The sequence below is a fragment of the Triturus cristatus genome, chromosome 2_1 (genome assembly GCF_964204655.1).
Source record: "Triturus cristatus chromosome 2_1, aTriCri1.1, whole genome shotgun sequence".
NCBI lineage: Eukaryota > Metazoa > Chordata > Amphibia > Caudata > Salamandridae > Triturus > Triturus cristatus.
This window is the reverse complement of record NC_140581.1, coordinates 1,064,610,122-1,064,633,172: the sequence shown is the minus strand read 5'-3', so window position 1 is coordinate 1,064,633,172 and position 23,051 is coordinate 1,064,610,122. Positions and strand designations below refer to the sequence as shown.

Genomic DNA, 23,051 nt, shown 5'->3' with positions numbered 1-23,051 from the left:
TTGGGGGATTACCACACCAAGGTTGCCAGGTTTAACAGGGCTCATTTAAGGTTTGTTTGCAGCTTTCTATGTTGGTGGAGGGCTTCGTCTGTACCCCTGCTAAAGACTGCCCATGTATCTAAAGATTCCCACCTGATTGGAGGAGATCTTTTGGCCTTCAATACATTCGTGGATGCACAGAAGGCACTGATGAATCCTGTGCGGGTGCCATGATTCTTTGGCCAACTCAGCATTCCTGAAACGAATTCCCAAAGGGTGAGGTTGTTTCTGAAAAACAAAAAACAATGACTCTGATGTGCAAGACGTTTACTCTCTGCACAACAAGATTAGTATGTTTTCCATTCCCAGGCCCAACATGCCTTGCTTATCGGATCAGGTAGGAGCTCTGCCAACTTTTTTCAGAGCACTTACTCAACTCCACCAAACTCTAAATGAGGTCCAAACTGTTTATCTTTGAAGTCCTTGGGATTACCTCATAACATACACAGCCTTTGTTTTTATTCATGCTGCAAATCTCACCTCTCATAAAATTTCCTCACTTTAAAGATGCATGGAGAAGAAGGAAGCTCACGTACCTTGCCTGATCCCCTGATTGCTTCTACATTTTAACAAGGAGGGGGGACTTTCAAGCTTGAAAGTAGCTGTAGAATTTGAAAACTGACATTGAGAAAAAACAGGAAAGACACCTGAGTAATCACATCTGTGGAAGCTAGAAACTTAATTGATGTATTTTTGACAGGCACATGAACAATTGTCCTGTCAGAGTTTGAGCAATATTGGCAAAAAACTGCTTTAAACATAAACAAGTATTCATAAATAGTTTTCCCTTTGGCGGCCAGGATTTTTGTTTTGTCAATGCTTGTTTTGTCATGTTTTTCCAAAAACTTTTTTGTTGGTGGAGCTACTGGTCCTGGCTAAGGTGAAATCCCAACAAAATATGTGACACTAAGTGTAGACATTGCTTTCAAATTAAATATCTAATGGGAAAGTGGGCTATTGGTGAATCGTAGGGTTTAGATTTATATAGTTTTTAATTTTGAAATACAATGATCACAATGATGTAAAGAAGAGAGAAAATAACCGAAACCTTCTGAAAACACTTCTCATTTTAGGTTCTCTGATTTTCATGATATAAAGGCGACACCTATACTATGTGCTGCAATGGTTGTACCTGAGTGATACCTGTTTGCATACCTTCGCGCCCTGAAGTTAACCCAGCCTGTGTAATGAATAAACTTGGGGCATAATACTTTTCTCATGAAAGGTGTATGTGTCATTTATTAAAGTTACCATGCAATATAAGCATGGGTATTTTTGTAACCGTCATAACAGCTAAAGGCAGCAATGCTATGGGTGGTTATTTCTCCACCTTTGTTTTGTACTGAAATGGTTTTACATGTGTAATGCCTGCCTGCATCTTTTTCAGACCATTACTTTCTGTAGCTCTGGGGTCAATACCAGAACTGGGTTGAGCTTTTACTATTTTCCTGTTCATGCCTGACATCGAATTCGAACAGCAGCATTTGAGCATTCGCATTACAAACTTCACCAGCTCTTTTCGCAGGTCTTCGCTTCGCAGGCCATATATGATGGGGTTGAACGTTGAAGGCACTGTGAAATACACAAGGTCAACGCAGGCCCGCAGGATGGCCAGAGTGCTTTCTGCTGTTGCATCGGTCAATGGCATGGTTCCGGTGACCACGAGGAGCCCCGCGGTCGAATAGAAAATACCTAGAACTATAGAGTGAGTGACAACCGTCTGAAGAGCCCGTCTTGAAGAAATACTGAGTCGTGCGCTTCTGGACACCTTGAAGATTTTATAGTAGGAGAAGCCTACCAAAGAAACAGAGACAATCAGGTGGGCAGCCATCATGGAGACCCTGTAAAGTTTGATGAGCAATGGAACAAGGTCATCTGCACAAATGCTGCTTTCCAGGGATGCCGCGGTGCACAGGAAGCTGCAAGAGTCCACCAAGTGGCACAGTCGCCGCCCTGAGAAGGAAAGTACATACACAAAGGGGTATAGAAGTGAAAATGCCCATGAGAAGCTGAGGATTTTGAAGACCAACTGGTTGGTAAATCTTCTTGTGTATTCAAACGGGTGACAGATGACATAATACCGGTCAAACGCCATGATGGAGACAGTAAATACTTGAAAGCCACTGTGGGCGATGAGAAAGAAGTACTGCGTGAGGCAAAACTGAAAAGTCACGGGACTCACAGCGTCCTGAGTGAACATGGTGAAGAAGTAGATGCCACTAGACAGGAGCCCGCCGAGGTCCACGGCACACAGTTCACAGATGAGAAGGTTCTTCGGGATCCGAAGACCCTTCTTGGCGTATATGGTTGTAATGATGGCCACATTGCCAAGCGTGCCTGTCAGAAAACATGGGACCAGAAATGAGATGATCAAGTACCTTTCTTCCTTTGTATAGATAAACCCCCACAAAATGATTCCATAGGTGCCATTTTCGGTGATTGCTGAACGTTTCTTAGGATCCCTTATGCTTTCAGCCATACTGCAATCGGATATGATCTCGTCTTTACGATTTTCTTCAGGCTTGTAGCGGCGCGGATTATGTTTTCTGGACAAAGAGAGGAGAAACGAAACGAAAGGCAATTGGGAGCAGTGAAAAAACACAATTTGTATGATTCAGGAAAAACTGCTTACATCTATGATTACCCTAGAAGTATGCATTTCTGCATATTCACAAAAACCAAAGCACGTTTTCATGCAAATCTATGCAAAGCTTAGATTTCTAAGAGTACTCCCACTCGGCAGACAAGGAAGTGCTGATGGTGAAATTGATCAAAGCATTTTTTCTTTATATTTTTTGACTTCATGGACAAAGACTTCTAACCATGAAGAAGCCCCTACGTGTCATTTTCCTCAATGAAATGGCACATACACAATTTTCAGAACCAGTAAGAACTAAGGCCCAGATTTACCAAAGCTTTTCATCAGTGCAAAAAGACACAAACAGGTACATGCATCAATGTTGTCTTTTGCGATTCCTTAATTGCGATTATTAAGGAATCGCAATTAAGGAATTGCAAAAGCCTATGCATGCAGGAGTCACTATAAAATTAGCGATTCCCAAACATTCCTTAATTGAGACTCGCAAATTGCGAGTAGCAAATAAGGAATGCCTTCCCATTCATTCCTATGGGTCTACAGGCCCATAGGAATGAATGGGAGATTGCATGCGCAATTTGCGAGTACCAATAGGTACTCGCAAATTGCGCATGCAATTTCAAGAGTGCAAGTTTGTCCAAAGGACACCCTGTTGCACCCCTGAAATTGCTCTGTGCACACATGTTGCGCACACACATGCCCCAAGGGCATGTGTGTGTGTAATCTACAACTTTCAAAAATGCACATTAGAGCATTTTTCAAAGTTTTTGCAAATTACCATCAAGTTCAACTTCACAATAATTTGCGCACCCTAGTAGCGAAATCGCTATTTTAAAGTGGTTCTTGCATTGCATTTAAGGAATCGCAAATGCAATTGCAATTTGAGAAATCGCAATTAATTGCGAATTCTTAAATTGCGAGTGCCTTGAACCTTGATGCATCACAAATGCCCTTTTTGCGGGCGCAAACGGACGATGTTTGCGAATCGCACCATTTGCGCTCGCAAAAATGGTTGATGCATGTACCTGAATGTGACTCAAAGTTTTGCATAGATTTCAGTATTCAGAACAAAAAATGGTGTGCACTCGAGAGATTTCCTTTCTTCAGTGCCAACACTCGTTTGCGATGATTTACTCCACAGGGGCCTTACCTGGGTGGATCTGTGCAAATACCTATAGGGTTTGATGTCAAGCTAAATCTACTAAGATAGCCAGACCGGACTATGCATCAAAAACTAACACCTGCTGAAGGCATACATAAACAAGGGAAAATGAGTCCATATCTCAAAAAACACAACACATTACATATCTACTGCAGTGCACAGTACACATGCAATAGATTGGATCCTTCTGAGTTTGTCCAAGCATAAGAATTTGTTCTGAAAGGATATACCTCCAGTAGAAATCCTATGCTAGACAGCACACACTTGCCACTGCACCATGCTGTGAAGCTGAGCATGTTGCAAGGCAGCCTGTGAAGGGGATGACAGCAGCATACCAATCTTAGTGACCATGGTTCTGCACTGCATTTTCTCCTTGCAAAATGCAGCACAGCAAATTGGGTTGCTGTGCTTCTTTGCATAAAGAACTAGCAAATTGTCAATACCCACAGCTTATGAGTTTGTGGGTGTTAACCACATTTTTGCTTTTGCACTGCCTCTGAAATCCTATGTTTCAACTTCTCCTGCTCCAAATATGACTAAAGACAATTTAACATGCAGGCGGAAAGCCTGCAATCAGAAGTCCAACCAGCAAGCAGAAACATCAATAGATCCTGAATCGGTGACTAGCACAGAGTATCAAAGTATTTTTAATCATGTTCGATTAATTTAAACCATTACACGTCTAGAAATATGTTTTACAATTACCCGTGAAATAAAACAGCAGATACCACAACCGGGGTAGTATTGCAAGAGTTTTAAAAAGGATGCGGACTGTTGTGTTTCATACGGGTAAAACGTTAAAACATATCAATAAGTCAGTTCAAATCGTTTTAGCACCTTACAATTTAGGGAGCCGTGTCCGGGGTTGTGAGGGTAAAGGACTAAAGTGCGATGTGCCAAATGCAAACTGGTCCCCCTGCTGTTTGGGCTCAGGCTGCTGACGTCTGGACACCCCAGAATGTTTTAATCTTGGCTGGTAAGGCGTCCTTTCCCCCAGTAGGTGAGGATCGCCAGAAGATGGTGTGTTCACGGTTGGCGGTCTCCAGGGCACGGGCCACATGACCATGTAGAGTGCTGCGCATATCCCTTGAATTTGTCAGTGCTAGTTTGCAGCTCTCCTAAAAGGTGACTGCTGAGTGCCGAACCTATGGTGTGTGGCCAGTAGCTATTGTCATCACTTCAATGAGTGAGAGATTAATAAGGCTCGTAAATTTTTCCAGTCTGGCTAGGGTGCTTGGCGTGTTTTCAGTGACGCACCTCGCTGCAGTGATTGACGCCTTTCAACTGAAAGGAAGGGAGGAGCAGGCGGTATCGCTCCTCAACCAATTTGGGTCTGCAACACAGTAAATGGAACCAAGATCCTTTACAACAGTTGCATAGCCTGCATGAAATTGCTTCCTCTTGATAGGCCCAGGCAGTATTAAAATCTGAAATTGGCACAGCGATAAGTCTCATATAGAGAATTTTCCTGCAAACCGTGGTTAAGAGTGCATGTTGAAAATAGATCTGTGCCTTCCCTGGGATATAAAATGCATCCGACGCCTTGGTCAGAGGGCTGGGACGAAAACTCTTGATGTCCCGTCCAAAGGAAGTTAATTGCACCTGCCTGTTACCAACTTTTTTCCGGCCTGAGAATGGAATTTTTTGGATATGTAGGCTATCTGTCCTGATATTCAGAGTGGTAGTTGTGGTTGCTAGCTGTAATTGCCAGGCAGGCCCCACTCTGTCAAAGATTGATCTCAGATGGTATTTGGGCGAGTTCTCTGGGCCTGCAAGACTCCGAGATAGAACTTTATTAAATCCCCCTGGCCCACAAGGTCTAGGCTTCCGAGGCCCAGCTCCAGCCTCAGCCTCATTCTTCTGGCTTCCCAGGAGACAATTAGAATTTTTCTATACGCCTTGATCTGGGAGTTTGTTAAAACCTTATCAAGCGCACCAGGAAATGCCGAGTGAACATAGTGGAGAGACGGGAACAAATTTGCTCTCAAAACTGTCAAGATGGGCTCAGCAGTTGGGCTTTGTGGACTGTTACTAAGGTGCTTCAGTATGTGGGTGACAGTGGTAGCCTTACTTCTGAGGTGCCTTAGGTGGACATTCGGTTTGGCACTTTCCAAGAACCTGACTCCAAAGTAGTTATAGGCTGGAATTGTCATTAATTGTAGGTCTTGCAGCTGCCAGTGAGTTTGTTTTTTGTGCAAGAATTTTCAGAATACAGTAGCCTTGGTTTTGCTCTTGTTCACATGCAGTTATTTGCTTGATTGTAGCGATGGAGTACATTGATGGCTCTCTGCAGGCCAACTCTGGTGTGGTCCATGATGGTGATAGAGATCAGGGTGGCATGTCATCTACATACCGCAAGATGGGGAGACACAATCTTCCCAGCCTTTGTGTGACTTAACCGGCTCCTTCCAGGGCTGCTCCCATGTCTGCAGTGTAAAGATTGAAAAGGAGGAGGGCCAACATGCTGCCCTGTTTGAGCCCATTGTTGGTGGGCACACTAGAGGTGGCTGTGGTGGGGTTTGTTTTTTCCCGGACCCATGCTCCCTGATATTATGATATGATCACCCTGAGGAGCAGGGGCAGGTTACACCATGTGATTAGCTTTCAACCCATAGCCTGTCCCATACATCCTGTAGAATGCAGTGCGATAGTCGATGAAGCAACAGAACAAAGGAGGTTGCGTTCTCCTGACCGCTTGTGAAGATAAATGTGCCAGGGCTAAGATGTTATCCATTGTTGGTCTATCTGGCCTGAACTCGGATTGGTAGAACTTTTTCCACTGCCCATGTTTCCAGCTCTTTTAGAAGGATGATAGCATAGGCCTTTTCCTAAAGATCGAGGAGAGCAATGAGCCCATAATTTGCAGGGTTAGAACGGTCTCCCTTTTTATAAATGGGGAAGAGAATTGAGCCCCTTCAGGAGGCTGGTATTGTTGCTGTGGCAAAAGAGTGTTTGAGGAATGTCATTAGAATAGTCTGCCAGAAGTCTTGTGCTCTTTTTAACTCGGAAGTAGGAATCCCAATCAGCCCTGGGGCCCTGTCACTCCTCATTTTCTTGATTGTGGCTATTACCGTGCCTTCTGCGATTGGTGTGCCCTGTTTGGCCCCGGGGTCTGGGGTAGGGAGGGGTTACGAGGGGCTGCTTCCGTCGCCTGGCGGGTTGTGTATAACTCTTCCACATGACATATCCAGACCCTTTCTGCCACACCATTCTCTTTGGTCTGCCCTGAATTGCCAAGGTGATTTATGTACCTCCACAGTCGGGAGTGACTTTTATCTTTTAATTGCATAAAAAGTCTGAGCCACTCTGCTTCGGCATGCTCCTTTTTGTGCTGCAATACTTTCTGCTTATAAGTAGGCCTGCGATGGGTGATGATGCGGTCGTTTCTTGGTTTAATGCCTCTTCTTCTGGCAGCCACCGCTCTGTGGAGGGTACATTTGCAGGCGATTAGCTCCTTGGAATGGCGAGGGGTCTGTGTTGGAATTAAGCGATTTACAAGTTTTCGTTGGCCATTCCCCAGCGCCTGCTGAAGATCCGCTACAAGGTCCTCCCAGGGCCCTGGAGGTGTTTTTAGTCTGGATGAGTTGATAGCTGACTTTCCTTCCTCTATCCAGGCTAGAAGTTTGACCCCTATTTTTATTGACCATTTGATTCTGTGAAGGACTTTGTAATGCTCACCCCCTGTTGGTTCCTCAAGCAACGGTGTTGATAATGAGTCAGCAGAGACTAGTTGCACTGTGCCCCGAGGTTTATGGTCGCTTTTGTCCCTGCCATCAATTTAAAAATTTTGGAGCGTAGACCCAGCCCTTTGCTGACAAACATGTAATCTATTGTGAAGGTGTTCCAAAAAGTGGGGTTGGGACCTAGAGGGGAGAGCGGGCTTCTTTTATGGTTTGGGACGACCATACGTTGTCCTTGAAGAGGAGAGCATGTATGGGTGCTGCCACACCCAATGTTTCGAGAAAGTTAATGGGCTTGCCCAAGTCCCTGATATTAAAGTCCCGGCTATGATTGCCTGATGGGACTCGTATTTAATCAGCAGCTCTTTGACCATATTTGCTAGAAAGTCCAGAGCCGTCTGTTTCTGTAGTAGTGTGGGATTGAGGAAGTTGTCGACTAGCAGCAAATGTAGGGGTTGAGAATTGAGCTTCATACCTTTAATGAGCAGTACTTGGAGGGCTTTGATGGGTATTGCAGTGGCGACTATATTCCAAACATGTTTGATAAAGATGGAAAGGCCACCAGATGGTCACCCAAATATGTTATGTCTTTTGACAGTACGATGAAATTCGTAATATCCTGCAAGCAGTGTGGTTGCTGTGGCCCATGTCTCCTGAAGACACAGTATGTTGCTGTAGTGAAGGTTGTAAAGAGCAGATTTTTTCTTAAAGAGTTTTTATAGCCCTGCTACATTCCATGAGATTATTGTTAATTGGTGGGAGCATCCTTCCTCCCTGTTGTATTTCATTTCTGCCTGTCTATGACGGATGTTAAGGATAACGCCTGAGGGGGCTTCCATCTCCCACAGTGTCCCCAGTTGGTGTCCGGAAGTGTGCTGCCCGTTAGTTGGTACTGCAAGTTATTCTTTGATCCTTAGAAGTCTTAGCCAATGTTTGCTGGCTTCTCCCATTGTTATTGGTGCCGTGTGTGCTGCCCAGGATGGAGAGAAAATCCTTCCCCTGTGAGGAGGGGTAAGGACATACAGGTATTTCTCCAAGCAGGGGGGTTGGATGATGATTCCCCAGTCCGCTAGCTGTGGTGCTTCCTTGAGAGCTGCGAGTTGATGTTGCTGAAACTTCAGCAGGGTAGATTCACCATGGGTGTCCCCTTAGAGATTCTGGGATCGTACCCACCCAGGTCGTCTAACTGAATATGGTCCAGAGATGGTATGAGTTTGAATAAGCGTAGATATTGCTCCTGTTCAAGGTTTCGAATGGCCCTTTGGCTTAAAACCTCAGGGTAAAAATAGCCTCATACATGCAGGAGGCCGCGTTTGAGGCTGGGTGCATTGCTGGTTCCAATCTGTTTGCCTGGAAAGGAATCGGGATTGGGGGCCAGACCCTGGTAATCCTATCGTAAAATGTCCTTCTTGGCTATTGTCTGTATTTGCTGCAACACGGGGCTGACCGTTGGGCAGAGCTGGCAATATGGTCAGGTGGTGGGGTGGGGACCCTGCTGAATGCTCAGATGTTACATTGCCTGGGGCCTTTGCTGGGGAAAACGGGGTACTAGCACTCATCTACTTGGCAAGCGCTTGTTGGTATGTGTGCTCCGGAGCGGAACTTGCCTCATTTAGGACCTGACATACGGTATGTTCCTGGGTGGAAGAAGGATTTTTGTCTCCTGGATAGTACACTCCCAATGATGAATATTTGTAGGGAACCACTTTGGAGATAAAGATTGGGTATAACGGTACATGCGTGTTGGCTCCCGATGTATGACGGTTTGATGTGGGTGGCGGCAATGCCACTCTTTTGGCTTTGGCTTTTTTATGTTGTTTCCACAGCTTTTTCTTAGCCCTCGTAGACAGAGGGGCCACTGGTGTCCCGGTGCTAGTTGTTGGCTCGATGTAGATCACCTCTTTGGGTACTGCCACAGAACAGGAACTGGGTCCCAATAGGAAAGATGGTGATACATACAGTAAAACTAGGGATGGGGAATCGTGAGTGGGCTCAGGCCTGCCACTTAAATTTGTAACTGATCTGGAAAGTGTCCCCTCTATGCTTGCAGGGTCCTGGGTTACATTACAGTGGACTTTAAAGCTGGGAGGTGCTGTATAACCGTTTTCTCCCCTGACTGTGAATATTATCTCACCAAGGATCTCAGGAAGTGAAGCCCACCTGTCAGTGATGGCTGCACATGAGCAAGAGCACATCTTGGGGCTCGGGGTAACTTGAATTCTCTCTTCGATGATATTGATCTCGGTACTTAACTTAACCAGAAGCTGTGCAATTGATTGCAGTAGGTCTATTTGTAACTCCATTTTTATAGACTGTCAAAGCAATGCTCTTGCTATGGAATTTTGTGCTGCATTTATGGCTGTTGAGTGTGGGTCTTCGATGCTGCTTCTATCTTGTGTTTCTGGGAATGATTCCCTGGACGCTTCCAGCATCCTGAACAACCTCGGGGTGAGCTTCAGGGTTCTTTCTATCTTGGACTCAAGGCTCTGTAGAAAGGAGGCTGTAAGTTCGCCCATGTCGATATTTTCGGCAGTTCGGCATCTCGCAAACACGGTGAGTCCAAGAGAAGTTGGTGGGATGTGCTGCTTTGGCTCCATGGGGCCGGGTAGGTTGTGATGATGAATTTGCGTGCTCGTTACCTACACTTTTTCTGCTTTTCCCTCAAGCTCCCCTACCCGCACTTAGTTTTGAAAATTCTTTGGATCTTGTGTTGTTTGCTCCAGCGCTTGGGTGATGAGGGGAGCAATAGAAGGATGCCGTTGGTTTACAGTGTTCTGCCCCGGGGCACCCTTGATCCTGGGGCAGGAATGTGATTTTCGCTTTACATTGGGCGTGATGGTATTAGGCACACTAACCTGCTGGTCATGCTCAAACCCGGGCTTGTCCTGGAAAATGTCACTTCTGCGCCTTCAAGATAGCTGGCAGTGGAGGAAATTGGCAGAGCCCCTGAGCTGGGAGCTGTTTGGAAGTAGTTTTGTATTTTGACCTTTTTGCAGATCTGGAGATGGGTGCACCGGGACTGTGCTCCGTGTAATCCTTATGGTGGCTGAGGGCAAAGCAGCTTTCCTCTTAGTGGCAGAGTTGAGCGGCAGACAGGTTTATTTTAGGCCCCTTGGGGCTAAGACAACAAGCTTCTTTTTTGTGATCTTCATATAGAATTGTTGCTGGAGCGCTTCTGCCTTGAGGGGAAATTAAAGTGGTGCAAGACCTGTCTGGCTTTTTGCAAATTGGAGCCACTGCGGCTCTTTGTTTTAGTTCCTGCCGATGAGCGGTCTAGACAAAGGCGCGCCATGGGATGTCGAGGAGCTGCGGGGTGTTAATCCAGATAAACCCTGCAGGCTGAGGCCCTCGCGATCTTATAACTGCCTCCTTCCGGTGTTTTCCATGTTTGATGGTCCCCACTGAACCATGAGATGGTACAGGGGTGTGCTGTGGTTGATCCTGCAGGAGACTTGTTTCGTCCTTGTGGTTCTAGGTGCTAGTGTACTGGTATGCCGGAATGCACACTTCAGTAGCGACTGGTAACATTTGAAAGTGGTGGGGGTGGAAAATTTCGGTATGCGTGATCCGTGGCGAGTGTGCGTAGCGAGCGAGTGCGACTGTCAAAGTTTGAAAAAAAGTGGGCAAATGGTGCATTTTCAAGCAAATTTGACAACGTAAGAAGGTTATTAAGGAAATTGTGAAAGTGTAGTTATAACATAAATAAAGAGAGATTTCATATGATAATGATGTAGGTAGCTGCTTATTCAGTATAACCACAGAACTTCATTAAAGACTTTGAGATAACAGTGCTGAGTACCTCACAGATTACCTTATTTATTGATAGACATTTACAAATGTAATCTACTGAGGAAATACAAGTCATTGTGATTTGTCAGACTGGAACGCGACACTATCATAACTTAAATAAAAACATCAAAAATATAAAGCACTAGAGTTCATTCGCTCTCTTGAACAGGTAACATGCCTATATAAGCACCACTGGTAAGGATACAGCTTTTCGCTGCTTCATTTGGAGCGGGTGACGGAGATCTGGAATTTTTTTAGAGTTGGTCGCCCGTACTTCCAAGCCATTTGATATCTGTCAAGATGGCCCATGTCACATGGGACATTTCAGTCAATCCTGTCTGGTGTGTTTTGCACCTGGGACTTACGGTGTCACTTTCCACACTTTCAACTTCTCAAGGTTATAAAGATATTTCTCTGATTCTGAAGTCCATTGTCATTGGATTAGACTACATCAAGGCCTTTTTGGAGGGCAACTTAATGTTACAAAACATAAAGGCTGCTTGCTACTGACTTCCAGAAGATGGTGGCTCAGTGCCAATGTTAACTGGAGACCAGTTCATCAGCACTGCCCTCATTGTACAGTAGATGTTTTGCTAAATTGATCGGAACATTCAAAGAACCTGCTGCACAGAGAATGACACCTAGGGCCTCATGTAGGAAGCCAAATACCGGTCGGTAACGGCCGAAATTCGGTAATTATCCCGTTACCGACCGGTATTTAGGCATTTGCGATGTAGGGGGCTGATTTCTGGATTCGGTATTTACCGAATCGGAAATTAAGAAATCGGTAAAATACCGATTCGGTAAATACCGAATCCAGAAATGCAATGTAGGGAGCACTCTACAGAGTGAAAATTAGTTTTAAGAATTCGTTATTTACCACCAAATACAGGTTGGTGATAAATAACGAATACCTTGCAAAAAGCAATATTTTGCAGATTTAAGAGTGCCATGTGGCAGACATACATGCCCTTAGGGCATGTATGTGCGCCACATGTGCACACATGCAAGATAGATTCAGGGGTGCAACAGGGTGTCAATGTGACACCCTGCCACCCTTGTATATGCTCCCCCCATTACCGAATCGGTATTTACCGAATCGGTAATGAGGCATACCTTCCCATTGATTCCTATGGGCCTCCAGGCCCATAGGAATCAATCGGAAGGTATGCCTCATTACCGAATCGGTAAATACCGATTCATAATTACCGAATTTTTCCGAATCGGTAATCTTTACCGAATCATTACCTACATCACATTTACCGATTCATAAATACCGAATCGGTAAAATTCTGTATTTATGAATCAGTAAATGTGAGGCTACCTACATATGGCCCATAGTGTTTTATTGTAGTGGATACACTGATTGTGAATGTGTTCTCCAAATGAGAACATCGGTGTGTGTGCATTGCCAGGCTATTCTTTGCAGCATTGCTCACATTTCTATGTAGAAATGATAAGACCATGACATAGATTAAATGTTTGTTTAAGACAAAATAATTTAGTTTAATACTCATGTCAATATCTGGCCATTCCTTGGTTTATTTACTGATACTCTTCTGTTTTATTGAGTTACATACTTTTCTAGTACCTGGAAAAGTAGTCGCTTTTTATAAAAAAGATTCTCTTTCCTGCACGCATTTACATAGCAAGAGCGTCAACTTCTCATATTGTCTGTAGTGATGTTGAAGTCAAATGAGAAAACAGTCTGAATCATGCCCCTGAGCACGGTGGAGGTACTGGTGGGTTCAAGTAGTAAGAGGACCCATGAGCCGCGAGAAGAATCCTGGTGTCACCGTGGAGATGACTTTACCATGTTAGATGCACTGTGCACAAGTACCATGGGAGCATCGCACCTGTGGAAAGGATTGAGGCATCCCAACGTCTGGCATGCGGTTCAGACAACCAGTGAGTTCTGTTAAGGTCAGAGGGTTGTGGACACTTTTTTAACGGAGGTTTATACAGCGCGAACTTGAGCCGAAGGTATTGGGTATCAGAGCGCTTTACACGAACATGGGTTGCCCAGAATCACATGATGTTGGGCGTCCTTGCCGAGACTTGAACCCGGTTCCCCAGATTTGAGGTTGACCGCTCTAGCTATTAGGCCACATCCTCTCCCCAATCACCTTCTCATGTGAATACATGCAAGTGCTGCTAATGAGACCAGCAACTAGATGGGCCATTTATTGCAACGTTCATTCAAAGAGCTTTTTGTGACAAAGGTGAACATGCCACTTCAGCCATAACGAGCATATGTTTGAAGAGCTCCTGGCATGATTACAGAGCGGAACAAGTGTAGGAGCCTGAACCACAAGGATTATGAAAAATCTGTAATAAAAGTTTAAAGGATGCATTGTATTTTCAAACATTGACCACTCCATTAACTCAGGAGAATCTGCTTTTTTGCATTTTAATTGTTAACACGGCTGTATGTAATACTCTGGAGTGAAGGCCCAGACAATGGGCTGCAGCAAATTTCTTTGAAACATACAGTGATTACATCATGCAGGGACTGTGCTGTCATATTCGTGGAATTACAACATAAAAATTAGTGAATGAATGAATCTTTGGGGCTTGGAAGGATAGCAGTGAATTGGTGGGATACACAGATTTAAATGAAAGAATGGGCTGGATTAATGGCTTCATTATTGGATGGATGAATGATAGACGGTTTCTAACATGTCCGAAATGACGAGTTAATGGATTTATGTAGTAATGTGAAGGGCTGGCTAGATGAATGGATTGTGATCTTTGTATACCAAGGTACCACAGTCTAATTTATCTCTGAGCGTCTCTGTGCTAAGAAAGTTATAGGGCTCTGTTTAAAAAAGGCAAATGCTTGACCCTATAAGCAGCTCCAGTCATTTATTTCATTTATTTATTTATAAAGTTTTATATAGTGCGAACAAGATCCCGAAGGATATCACAGCGCTTTAAAAAGAATGAAAGGAAGGACATAAATCCAATATCGAACATCAAGAAAGAATACAAAGCAGCAATAATCGCATAATTCCCAGACAAATGAATCAGGGAGCGTAGTGCAATAAACAGGTATATAGCAGGCTCCGAAGGGGGGCAAACCATGTGGGAAAGAAGAGCATAGATCCAATATCGACATCAAGTAGGAATTCACAACATGAATAATCGCTTGATTCTCAGACAAATGAATCAATGAGAGAAATACAATAAGCAGGAAAATAGCAGGCTACGAGGGGGGCACACAATGGGGTACAGAAGAGCAGCATCACATGAAGGTACAATGGATGTAGGATCAATGATTTCGAGCAGGTGATCCTAGCCCAAATTAAGGTAAAAATATGTTATTAGGAATCTTTTGGCTTACGGTTTGAAAGCAGTCGTTGAAGAGATTCTGCGTACTTCTGGTGGGAGGGAGTTCCATATCCTTGGGGCAGCACCAGAGAAAGCTCAGAGACAGGTTTTCTTTTTCCTAAGAATGGGTGGTTTCAGGAGGAGAGTGATAGTGCTTCTAGAGGCTCTCCCCCCACAAGATAATTCAAGCTTTTGTGCTAAGTACCTGGGAGTTTTGTAATGTAGGGCTTTGCGCATCAGAACAGCAATCTTTAACTGAATTAGAGCTCCATAGGGCAACCATTTAAGAGATTTAAGGATTGGGGATGTGTGCTCATTTCGTTTGGTACCTGTGACCAGTCTGGCCACAGCAGTCAGTGAAGCCCTTAGTGGAGCCAGGGTGTATTTGGATAGGCCACAGATCGTAGCGCTGCCGTAGTCTTGCCTCGGCAGGACCAGTGCTTGTACCACCTGCTTGAAATCATTTTGTGGAAGGAATGGCTTGATATTTCTAAGTGTCCTCATCAAGTAGCTAGCTCCCTTACACATATTGCTGATATGAATTTTCATATTCAGGTGCTTGTCCAGGGTGATTCCGAGAGATTTGTCTGAGTCTATCAGACAAATCTCCGACCCTCGGTCTAGGTCCACTCTCTCCCCGCAGCTCTGCTGTGCTGTCTCTTGCCTCCAGACCGCGAGCTCCTCATTGGGAGGTTCAAGGCTGCTGTCCACTCCTGCGCCTGCTTCCCTCTCCACTGGGACCAGACTGCCTGCAACCTCCATACCTTTCTCAGCTGTTTTTTTCTTAATTTTTCCCTGTTGTGCCACTGTTTTTGTGCCCATCTGTGTCTTGCTCTAATTCCACCACTGTTTTTATTTTCTCATGCCTGCCTGTTCCTTTTGCCGCTGCTGCCCCTGCTGCCCCTCCCCCCTGGAATTCCCCCCTGAATTCGCCCCCAGAATTCCCCCCCTCCCGCCTCTCAGCCTCTCCTCCCTCCCACCTCTCCTACTTAATGGCGGCCGACGCGCGGTGGCGCCGCTGGCGCGTCGAAGGCTCGCCAAAGGCAAGCCTGTCTGCGCCCGTCCGTGACCCAGTGCCAGGAACCCTGGACCTCCCACTACCCATCACTACGACACCATCACCCTCCTCACACTCAACCATGGAAGACTTAGAGAATGCCAACAGGCCTTGCCAAACACGACCCACGGCCATTTCTCCTGCCTCCACTGCCACCAGACCCTCACCGCCACCCTGGCCTCCAACACCGCCGACGCAGGCACCGGCGACACCCTAAAATGCATCATCCTCAATGTACACTCCGTACACAAACACATCATGGAAATCTGGAACCTACTCGACTCTCTCTCGCCCGACATCGCCTTCTTCACAGAGACCTGGACCAACGCATCCTCTGCTCCCGACATCAGCACCGCCATCCCAGATGGATACAAGATCCAGAGGAAAGACCGCCCCAACCACCCAGGAGGGGGCCTAGCCATCGCCCACAAGAGCACCCTCTGCCTCACCACCTCCAGCGAAGCCTTCCCCTATGCCGAACACCTGCACTTCCAGATCCAGACCACCCTCAAAGTCACACTCCAAGGAACCCTCGTCTACAGACCCCCCGGCCCCCGAACACCCTTCGCAACCACCATCACCGACTTCATTGCACCCCACGCCATAGCCTCAACAAACTACATACTCATTGGAGACCTGAACTTTCACCTCGACAACCCCCGCGACCCCAACTACACTATCCTTCGTGACAACCTCGCCAGCATCGGACTTAAACAGCTCGTCAACATACCAACCCACAGAGCAGGACACACCCTCGACCCCATCTTAACGGCAGGAAACAGCATCCAATTCAGCCACACAATGCAGCTGCCATGGACCGACCACCACTGTGTACACTTCGCCATCAACAAACCCAAGGCACCCAAACCAGCCCAACGCCCACCTGAAGGAACTGGAGCAAGGTTACCGATGAGCACCTTAACTTCACCCTCACCCAAGACAACCACACCTGGGCACCCGACGCAAACGACACAGCCAGAGAACTCCACACCTGGATCTCCGATTCCGCAGACGAGCTCGCCCCGCCACGCAACCCCGACAGACAATGCCCCAGGAAAGCCGCCTGGTCACCACCACTCTCCAAGAAGCTAGATGCACCTGCAGACGCCTGGAGAAGAACTGTAGAAACACCACGACAACCGAAAACCACACCACCTACAAGGACGCCATAATGGACTACCACAACCAGATCAGAGCCACCAAGAGGAACTTCAACCACAACAAAATCCTGGCCAACTCCACCAACTCCAAGGAACTTTTCAGTGTCATTCAAGAATTCACCAACCCACGCAGCGAAGCCACAGACATCACCCCATCCCAAGACCTCTGTGACAAGCTTGGAACCTATTTCCACCTCAAGATCAAAAACCTCTACGACAACTTTATCGACCATCCACCAGGTGCCACAGATGGCCCCCTGCCCCCCAGACACACCAGCCAGCCCACCATCTTCAACAGGACACCTATCACGACCGAAGACACTGACTCAACCATGAAAAGCATCCTCTCGGAGGCCCTGCCCCCCTCACATCTACCACAGAGCCACGGCTGCCATCGCACTCGAAATACAACGCAACTTCAAAACAGGTACCTTCCCAGACGACTGGAAGCTTGCAGAAGTCAGTCCTCTACTCAAGAAGCCCACAGCTGACCCCACCGACCTCAAGAGCTATCGGCTCATCTTGCTCCTCCCCTTCGCAGCGAAAGTTGCAGAGAAAACAGTCAACAGGAAACTGACACGATTCATTGAAGAGAGCGCCGTCCTCGACCCGTCTCAATCTGGATTCTGAAGCAACCACAGCACAGAGACTGCCCTACTCGCCACCACAGATGACATCCGCACCCTCCTGGACCAAGGCCACTCCGCAGCCCTCATCCTACCCGACCTATCAGCGGCCTTCGACACCGTCTCCCACCGCACACTAGTCGCTAGACTACACGACGCAGGCATACAAGGAACAGCACTGGACTGGACCTGATCATTCCTCACCGGAAGAAGCCAAAGGATCAGACTCCCACCCTTCCTCTCCGACCCCATGAAAATCACCTGCAGAGTCCCACATGGTTCATCCCTGAGCCCCACCCTCTTCAACATCTACATGGCCCACCTCGCAGCCATCGTCCGACAACACGGCCTCAACATCGTATCATACGCCGACGACACCTAGCTCATCCTCTCCCTCACCAAAGACCCCACCACTGCCAAACTCAACTTCCAGAAAGGAATGCAAGACTTCGCAGTCTGGATGACCAACAACTGCCTGAAGCTCAACACTGAGAAGACAGAAGTCCTAGTCCTTGGTACCACCCCTTCTGCATGGGACAGCACCTGGTGGCCGACCGTCCTCGGAAGCCAACCTACCCCCTCAGACCACACCAAGAACCTTGGCATCGTACTCGACTCATCACTTACCATGAACTGACAGGTCAACGCCATCACCTCTAACTGCGTCAGCACACTCCGCATCCTCCGCAAGACCTTCAAGTGGATCCCCCGAGTCAAGGAAGACAGTCACCCACGCACACATCACCAGCAGACTGAACTATGGAAACACACTCTACGCCGGCATCAACAAGTCCTTACTCCGCAAACTCCAGACAATACAGTACACCCCCACCAGACTTGTCGTCGGCATCCCCGACACAAACACATCAGTCAACACCTACGAAGTCTCCACTGGCTCCCCGTGGTGAAAAGAGTCACTTTCAAAATCCTCACTCATGCCTACAAATGCCTACACAACCACAGACCCATATACCTCAATGACAGAATCAACGTCCACGTACCCAAAAGAAACCTGTGATCTTCCAACCTCTCACTGGCCGAAACTCCACGCATCCACAGAGCCAGAGCAGGCGGAAGATCCTTCTCTCACATTGCAGCCAAGACCTGGAACGAGCTGCCGGCAGACATCAGGCGCGCCCCGTCCCTGAACACCTTCAGGAAGACCCTCAAGACCTGGCTCTTTGGCTAAAAAGATTTGCGGATCCCCCCCCCCCCTCAGCACCTTGAGACCCTCATGGGTGAGTAGCGCGCTTACAATTCCCTGATTGATTGATTGATTGATTGATTGATTGAGTCTATGATGAGAGGGGTGCAGTTGAAGGCAGTGAGGTGATTCAGCCAAAGGTCTAGCTTGGGGATGGGATTCGAGGGAGAGATGAAAAGGAATTCAGTTTTGGTGGTGTTGAGCAGTAGATGGTTCTCCGTTAACCAATTTTACATAGCATTTAGGGTAGTGTTGAGTGAGATGATGTTGTCCGGGAATGAGATTTTCAAATAAAGTTGTGTGTCGTCCGCGTACATATGGAAGAGAATGTTCGTGGAATTTAGATAATTTGCTAGTGGTTCCAAGAAAAGGTTGAAGAGGATGTGATATAGGGCGGACCCTTGGGGGGACAACCATGAGTACTGAAGAGGTCTGGGAGAGGGAGTGGTTTTCCTTTATTCTTTGTGATCTATGGTGAAGGAAAAACGAGAACAATTGTAGCTCCCGACCCGAGAAACCCATTCTGTTCTTCAAAATGGATATGAGGTTGTCGTGATTAACCGTGTCGAATGCGGATGAAAGGTCAAGAAGGATTAGGAGGCAGGAATCATTTTGGTCAAGCATTTTTTTAAATGTCATCCATAACGTGCATGAGAGCCGATTCGGTACTGTGCCCCTTCCGAAAACTGCTTTTAGGCAGTCTGGGATCGTGCCTTGTGATAGAGAAGCATTTACAATCCTTGTCCATGTGGGGATGAGTACATTCTTGATGGTCACTGAAGTGGTTAGATGGATTGATGTTCTGAAGAATCTTGTTGATGTCTTTTTCACTGAATGGGGTAAAGGTGCCCCATGACGCATTGTTCTTAGTGATCAGACTGATAGGTTTGCGCTTTTCTGAGAGATCAAGGGTTGGTGCGGACCAGGGGGATGGCAGTAGAGCCTTCTTAGAGGCGAGTTCAATGGTGATGAGTCTTGATTTCTCGGTGAAGAAAGCAGCAAGATCATCACAGGAAGGTGGGCTGCCTCTGGAGTCAGAGTGGTTTGGCCTACCACTGATTGCTGTTTGACCAACTCAAAAAGTTTCTTGGGGCGGTTTGCAGCTTGATCAAGTTGGTGTCTGAAATAGTCTGCCTTAGCGCTCTTGATTTGTTTGCTGTAGAAGCTTCATCTCTCTCTAAGGAGTTTTAGTTGTTCCAATGAGGGTTTGGCTCTCCAGGAATGTTCAGCTGCCCTAAGGTTGAGGCGCTCCGTGTTTAAGTTGTCGTTGTACCATGGTTTGGATATTTTTATTGAAGCATTTTTTTTGTTAGAGCGGTTCAATGTCATCCATGATGCTGGAGATGGTTGAGTTGCAAGAGTCAGTGAGTAACTGAACCTCAGTAAAGTCAGCTTGGGAGGAGAGGGAGGATTTAGAGTTGGCTGCTAGTTCAACTGTGTTTATTGATTTGAGGTCCCTTTTCCAGATCTTTGATTTTGTTGGTTGAGCCTTTCTCAACGAAACCTCCCTGTTATTATAAAAGAGGATGCATTGGTGGTCCGTACAATAGCAAGGGGTAATGGTATTCAATGGGATGGTCTGCCCTTTTGAGATTATGAGGTCTAGAGTTTCTCCTTTATTGTGAGTTGGTTGGTCACAGTGCTGAATCAGCTCGTGATCATTCAAAAATGCTTTAAGACAAGTTATCGTGTGGTGCATTGTCGTATTTATCTGCAAAACACACACAAAAAAGTAAGACAACGTAGAATGCACCTTGTACTGGTACAAAAAAACACATTTAGCTCCTAAGTGGCCTGGGATCACGGTTATGTGGACCCCCTAAGGGGCTTATTTACAAGCTCCTTGTGCCATTTTTGTGCCATTTTTAACATGGGAAAAGTGATATATGAGTGGCGCAAGGGGCTTGTAAATTTTCCCCTAAGTAGTTAGTTCCTGGACTTTGAAAGCTCGTGTTTAGTCACTAATAGACCTTTAAACAATTTGAGGAGAGGGGTGGGTGTGTATTACAGGGCCGGCTGCATTAGCTTTTTGGCTTTTTGTTTTAATTCTGACCACATCCTAAATAGATTTTTTTCAGGGAAAATGAGAATGTGGCTTGGTTAGAGAACGGAAAGGTGGAACAGAGGTTGGGTTTTCCCTCCTTTTCATAGTGGTATAGAGATAAGATGACACTGGCAGCCAAGAGCTGAGCTCCGACCAGTGATGTAATACAAAATGATGTGCCGTTCCCCCCACAGATTGTGACAATGTGCCCAGAGTCTCCAATATATCTCAAATATTTATAGGCTTTGGGCTGAATGTAAGACACCTGAAGAGTAGGGGGACCCCTGAAGGGACTGAGTGCCTTTTCTGCCGAAGGGGCCATTGGAACCGCTTAACTCAGATCTGCTTTTCCTAATCGAAGAGTGGAAAAGTCTCAAGCGGGGTGGGAGAGGAGAAAGGTTTCAGTCAAGGGCAGGGTCAGACTGTTTTGCCAAGGTTTAAGTGGGGAAAAGAGCAAGACAAGAGTTAAATGCTGGACTCCCAGTCCTGGTGGGGAGAAGTAAAATGGCAGATAGGAGGTGGGCACTGAACGCCAATTACCATGTGCTGGAGGAGAAGAGCTGCAGTTGTGGGCCCGGTCTCATCTCCTTTGGCTGGTACCAGAGTGAAAGCGGTTTCAGTCATGTGCTGCGTTTGGCCATCTTAAATGGTGAAAGAGAGGAAAGGAGGCAGACAGGGACCGGGTCGGGCCTATTCATCATGGTACGAGAGGACAATGACATACCGGGCAGCGGCGGCTGCTCTCAATCAATCCCAAGTGATGGACAGCACAGGAGAAACACTTAAAAAAAAAACACAGACAACATAATGGAACCTAAAAATAAAAGAGTACTTAACTGCCGCTGCCAGATGCTGCCTTGTTCTTCCGCTCCCATCCTGGTCCTCTGCTAGCGGTCCACGAACTGCTGCACTTTGCGTAGGCTCACAGATAAATCAATCGGGGGTTTATAAAGCGCACTACTCACCCGTGAGGGTCTCAAGGCCCGGGGGGGGGGTGGCAGCTCCGGCTCATTCGAAGAGCAAGGTCTTGAGGTCCTTCCTGAAAGTGAGCAGGTTCAGGGAGCGTCTGATGTTGGCTGGGCGCTCGTTCTAGGTCTTGGCTGCGATGTAGGCGAAGGCCAATCACAGCACTGCTCTCATGCTGGGAATGCTATTCCCAGCATGAGAGCAGTGCTGGGATTGGTCTGAGCAGTCTGGTTTGCCGCTCAGACAGGGCCTGAGAGCCTGCGTCAGTCTCCACCCTGCTGTGCAACACAGCTGGGTGGAGAAAGGAAAAGTACGCATGTCAGTTTGACCGGCCCAAAGCAGCCGGACAAACTGTCATGTGCACTTACAGTGTCCACCACTACTCCTGCTCCTTACTTTTGTTGCGATGGCCCCGCCCCAGCACAGGTTCGGAGCTTCTGCACAGATTCATAGCTTTTGCACAATCAGGTTTAGATAACAGGCACAGGTTTCGAGTTTCTGCACAGTGGGATGATACTCCTTCACCATAATGGAGGAGTCGCCATTGGCAAACCTGCTAGCTTTGAGCTAGAGTCTTAGGTGCATCAAGGCACAAGGCAAGGGGCTCTCACCAGGACCCCGCAAGCTGCACCCAGCCTAGCTGGGCTGCTTCTGCAAGGTCCAGGGGCTCACACTCTGCAGCAAGAGCACCACCATTGACTGGAAGGGGCTGAACACCACCAGGTTACCTTGTAACTTGGGGGCTTTTGTGGGAGGCTGGCATCGTATGGAAGGTGCTGCAGAGTGCAGGGCAGTAGGAGCAGGTGCAGCACAGCCAAAATGAGCTGGTGGACACACAGGGAGGGCAGGGATGGGAGCCCACCCCTTCTAGCTCGTCCATCCCTAGTAACCTCCCAGCGTACCTTAATGTCCCAGGTGAGGGCTTCGCCACTTCTTTTGGTTTATTGTTTCCACAAGCCTGTGTCTTTAGGCATGAGGCTTCAGGCTACCTCCCTGGGTTTTGGGTTCCATGGATCCCCGGCCTCGCACCCGGATCCGCTGCACTATGGGGGAAATGCCGGTACAGGAGAAATGCAGTCCTCCGCGGTGCTCTGCTGAAACTCTGCCCCTCACTTCCTGCTTCCTGCAACAGCCCCAGAGTATTTAAAATAATTGTGAGGGATTTGTTTCAGTAAAGACAAGACTTATCAGTTACTTGCAATTAGGTCTTTTTCATGTAGAGGGATGATGTTTGCACACTTAAGTTTGACTCAACTGCACTGCACACTTTCTGAATGAGGCCAATGTAAACATACATCATTGGCAAAAAGAGATATAGCTGCCAAGTTTTCAGATTACTCATTTGTGGCATGTCCACGCCTCCAATATGTGTATGAGTGACAGTCCCCTGCCAAATGC

General features: G+C 46.9%; 1 protein-coding gene across 1 annotated transcript; it reads right to left on the bottom strand.

The window, feature by feature from the left end:
* Positions 1 to 1,357: 1,357 nt before the first annotated feature.
* Positions 1,358 to 2,518, bottom strand: LOC146866358 (olfactory receptor 7A42-like). The gene has a single exon (XM_085640504.1). It carries the CDS (start codon positions 2,516 to 2,518, stop codon positions 1,358 to 1,360), a length of 1,161 nt encoding a protein of 386 aa, XP_085496630.1.
* Between the last annotated feature and the right edge of the window lie 20,533 nt (positions 2,519 to 23,051).